General features: G+C 46.5%; 1 protein-coding gene across 1 annotated transcript in view; it reads left to right on the plus strand.

Moving 5' to 3' along the window:
- The window catches only part of LOC125024913 (rap1 GTPase-activating protein 1-like), a 711,333-nt gene that overhangs the window by 147,250 nt on the left and 559,185 nt on the right, over positions 1-4,898 (plus strand). Inside the window, exon 5 of the mRNA XM_047612683.1 lies at positions 1,015-1,810. Within this exon, the coding sequence (XP_047468639.1) occupies positions 1,015-1,810 (796 nt within the window). The remainder of the gene's footprint in view (positions 1-1,014; positions 1,811-4,898) is intronic.

Raw genomic sequence — 4,898 nt, forward strand, 5'->3', positions numbered from 1 at the left:
GGATGGGGGACGTTGTAAATTTAGGGAAATAGGGTGATGGTGAGAGAGAGAGAGAGAGAGAGAGAGAGAGAGAGAGAGAGAGAGAGAGAGAGAGAGAGAGAGAGAGAGAGAGAGAGAGAGAGAGAGAGGGGGGAGAGAGAGAGAGAGAGAGAGAGAGAGAGAGAGAGAGAGAGAGAGAGAGAGAGAGAGAGAGAGAGAGAGAGAGAGAGAGAGAGAGAGAGAGAGAGTGAGAGTGAGAGAGAGGGGGGGAAAGCTTATAGGTATGGAGGGAGAGAGGGGGTAAGGAGTGAAGGGGGAAGAAGGGAAGGGTACGGAAGGATAGGGAAGGAATGAGAGGGAAGAAGGGAGGGAGGCAGGGGGAAGGAGAGAATGGGTAAGGAAGGAAAGGGAAGGAGGCAGGAGGAAGAAGGGAGGAAGGAAGGAGAGAGGGCAGGCGATGTGCTGTTAGAGAGATAGATAGGTATATGGAGAAAGGGTGAATGCACAGGTAGAGGAGGTAGGTAGAGAGATAAGGTTAAAGGTACAGAGTAGGTAGACGGAGGGAGTGGAGGATGTAGATGGGTAGACAGTAGACTTTATGCACAATTTCAGAACATAAATCGCATTATTGGACACATGTCAAGAAAGTGGATTTTGGAAATCTTTCAGTAAATCTCGAAGGAAATAGGATCTGATACTTGGGACTTAACCGTATTGTAAGATTAAATGGCATATCACACCGCAGTTTTGTTTTTATTTTATTTTTCATGTTTTATTGTATCACAATCTGTACTATGGTCATGTGTCGATTCTTATGAGTCGCATTGTAGGTGATACTGATAAGTTGTATCAGTAAGATCCTAATGCTTTACTAATTCTTTATTTCGTATTTTGATTTATAACTTATAAATATATTTAGTCCCTTCATCTCTAAAGTGAATAGTTACGTAACATACCTTAAGCACATTTAGCACACCTCACACTCTCACAGGCAGACCCTTATCCTGCACCTGACGCGCTGTATCCTTTCCCCAGAGGGACCCTTGCACCTGGACGACGTGGAGACGGCGTCGATGAGCGGCTCCCTGGGGGACCTTCTGGCCCTCGTGGAGCGCCACCTCGCAGTCAATGACGTCGTCAATAACAACAGGAATTCCAATACCAGAGGAGAAAATAACAACATCAACAACAGTCGCGGCGCTTTCAACAACAACAACAACAACAATAATTACGGTTACCAGGACCACAGATCGGGCGCGACCCCCCGGGCCCCCAGCCATCACAACCTGCACGGCCTGGGCGCCGGACCCCGCCCGATGTGGGGTCAGGGGACCAAGAGCCTGCCGGGGATGAACCGCTTGGCTCGCTCTCACACCAGCCTCGCCGCCCCCGAGACCAGCGTTACGCTCGGGCGGTCGTCGCGGTCGCAGGGTGATCTCCTCGCCGTCCTGCGCCCGTCCCCCGCCCCGGCATCCTCCTCGCGGCGGAAGTGGACCACCCTCAGGGGCATCGCCGCCCTGGGCAAGGCCTTCTCCACCTCCTCCCTCTCCCTCAGACCGAAGAGGCGGCCGCCCTTGAGTGCCGCCACGGTCGACCTCGGGCACCTGGAGGCTCATAGGCTGTGCCCCCACCAGCACCACACGCTGCCCGTCTCCACGTCGCCCAATCGCAGCGCATGGAAGCGACTGCGACTGCCGGAGATGCGTCTTGGGCAGGTCTATGCTACACTCAGAGGGCGGCGTGGGCGCAGCGAGAACTGCGAGTCCGTGATACCGCCCAACGCCAAGTTTGTTGGACCCGAAGATAGCCCGCAGCGTCATCAGTGTGCGAGGTAAGTTCTCTATAACTTTCTCCGTCAGAGTTTGAATGTACTCTAGTTGTGAGGGGGATGCGTAGAATGGTATAGTTACTCTAAAAACGAATAATGTTATCGTTTTCTTTCAACCACATGGTGCACATTTTCTACTAATTTAATGGGAATACTATTTAAAAGTTGCAAATGATATTTTGCGTACGTGTATTTATGTTTATACATATATGCATATGTATACACACGGTTACCAGGTATACACACCCACGTGTGTGTGTGTGTGTGTGTGTGTGTGTGTGTGTGTGTGTGTGTGTGTGTGTGTGTGTGTGTGTGTGTGTGTGTGTGTGTGTGTGTGTGTGTGTGTCTGTGTGTGTGTGTGTGTGTGTGTGTGTGTGTGTGTGTGTGTGTGTGTGTGTGTGTGTGTGTGTGTGTGTGTGTGTGTGTGTGTGTGTGTGTGTGTGTTTGTTTGTTTGCTTATAACAGTATGTTACACGTGAAAATATGATTTTTGGAATCAATAGAAAAATAGGTAGTACTTAGGGGACAGTAACCGATTTCATCAGATTGCCTGTACATATTTCGATACCGAATAACTGTTAAAGAAGTAAATTGTTTGGAAAATCATGATTTTAGTACGATCATTTTCGAATTCAAGTGCGAAGAGGGCATTAGAATGTTGATTCAGATCATGATGCCCATAAAAGGCAAATCTAACCTGAATATATTAAATCCAAGGTTAGGACATGCATTTCCATTTATTTCTCAGTGTAGAAATTCATGAATATCAATCATTTAGAAGCTAAATGCAAATACCAACACATCACAGCACCTCTCCCCATGCGTACACACACACAAGTATACAAACATACATATCTATATCTATATTTATAGTTATATCTATCTGTCTATCTATCTGTCTATCTGTCTTCTACCTATCTACTACCTATCTATCAATCTTTCTATATCTATGTATCTATCCATGTATGTATCTATTCATCTGTCTATCTGTCTATCTATCTATCTATCTATATATATGTATATATATATACGTATGTATGTATGTATGTATGTATGTAAGTATGTATTTATGTATGTATATATGTATGTGTGTACGAGTATATATATGTCACCGTCCGCTTTCCTCATATCCTGTTACCCTATACCCTGTTACCCTCCCCTTCCTCCTCGTCGCCCTATGCCTCTGTTACCCTCCCCTCTCCTCGTACCCTGTCTCCCAGCACAGTACCCTGTTATCCACCCCTTTCTCCCCTGTCACCCCCCCCCCCCCCCCCCCCCAACCCGCGTACCGATCACCTTCAATTTTTTTTCTTTTCTTTTCTTTTCTTTCTTTTTCTTCATTTGCCCTCATCCCTGGCAGCCATGAGATGCTTGCTTGAAGGGAGAAGGGAGGGAAAGGAGAAAGAGAAGAGAGGAAGAGGAGGGGGAAAGGAGAAAGGAGGAAGAGGGGGAAAGGAGAAAGGAGAAAGGGAGGAAGGGAGAAGAAGGGAAAAGGAGAAAGGGAGTAGAACGGGAAGAGAGAAAGGGAGGAGAGGGGGAAAGGGAAAAGGAATGAAGGGGGAAGAGAGGGAAAGGAGAAAGAGAAGAGAGGGAGAGGAGCGGGAAAGGAGAAAGGAAGAAGAGTGGGAAAGGAGAAAGGAGAAAGGGAGGAAGGGAGAAGAGGGGAAAAGGGGAAAGGGAGGATAACGGGAAGGGAGAAAGGGAGGAGAGAGGGAGAGGGGGAGGAATGAAGGGAGAAGAGAGAGAAAGGAGAATGAGAGGAGACGGGGAAAGGGATTAAGGGAGAAGTGAGGGAAAGGAAGAGGGATAAAGGAGAAAGGGAGGAGAGGGGGAAAGGGGGAATGGTTTAGAGGGGGAAAGGGGAAATGAGGAGAGGCGGAAAGGAGGAAGGAAGGAAGAGAGTAGGAAGGGAGAGAGGGGAGGAGAGGGGGAAAGGTGAAAAGGAGAGAAGAGAGAAACGGGAGGTAGGGAGAAGATGGGGGAAAGGAAAGGAATGAGAAGAGGGGGAAAGGGAAAGAGAGGAAAGGAGAACACAGAGAAAAGAGAAAAGGGAAGAAGGAGAAGAGGGATAAATGGAAAGTGAATAATGGGCGAAGCAAGGGGAAAGGAAAAGTAGAAGAAAAATGGTTCGAGGAAGGGAATAAGAAGACAAAAGAAAGATGAAAAGGGGGAAGGAAAGAAGAAAAGAAAAACGGCGATAAAAGACAGAAAGAAGATGGAAAGGGAGGGAAACAGGATAAGAAAGGTGGGGATGAGGGACAAAAGAAAGGTGAGAATAGGAAAGAAAATGGTGAAGAAAGATGAAGATGTTAAGGGAAGAGGAGAAGAAAGACGGTGATAAGTGACAAAAGAAGGATGAAAAGGGAAAGGGAAGAGGTGAAGAAAGATGAAAAGAGGAAAGCAAGTGAAGGAGAAGGATTGCGCTGAGGGGATGAAAGAAAGGTGATAAAAGGAAGGAAAGAGGAAAAGGAAGATGAAAAGAGAAAGGAAAGAGGAGAAGAAAATCGGCGATAAGGCACAAAGATGAAGAAAGATGAAAAGGGGCAATAAAGAGGTAAAATAAGATAAAAAGGGGAAGGAAAGAGAAAGAGAAGGAGGGCGATAAGGGACAAAGGAAAGATGGAAAGACGAAGGAAACGGGAAACGAAAGATGAAAGAGAGAAGGAAAGAGATGAAGAAAGATGAAAGAAGAAGGAAAGGAGAAGAGAAGGCCGGCGATGAGATGCAAGAGAAAGATGAAATGAAGGAGGAAACAGGAGACGAAAGACGAAAAGGGGAAAGAAAGTGGCAAAGGAAGATGAAAAGAGGATGGAAAGTGAAAAAAGAAGGTTGAAAGAAAGGTGGTAAAAGGAAATAAAAAAATAAAAAAAGATGAAAAGAGAATGGAAAGAGGGAGAGAAGGTTGAGAGAAAGTTGGTCAAAGGAAATAAAAAGGTAAAGAAAGATGGAAAGGGAATGGAAAGAGGGAGAGGAGGACGACGGAGAGAGGCAGGGCGGAACCTCTTACGCAGTCCTGACGCAATTATGGCGCTCGTACGAAGCCTTTATTGAAGGAGAAGAATAAACGCTCCGACGTTCAAAGGTGAGCGAA

Source organism: Penaeus chinensis, chromosome 4, assembly GCF_019202785.1.
Source record: "Penaeus chinensis breed Huanghai No. 1 chromosome 4, ASM1920278v2, whole genome shotgun sequence".
In the NCBI taxonomy this organism is placed as follows: Eukaryota; Metazoa; Arthropoda; class Malacostraca; order Decapoda; family Penaeidae; genus Penaeus; species Penaeus chinensis.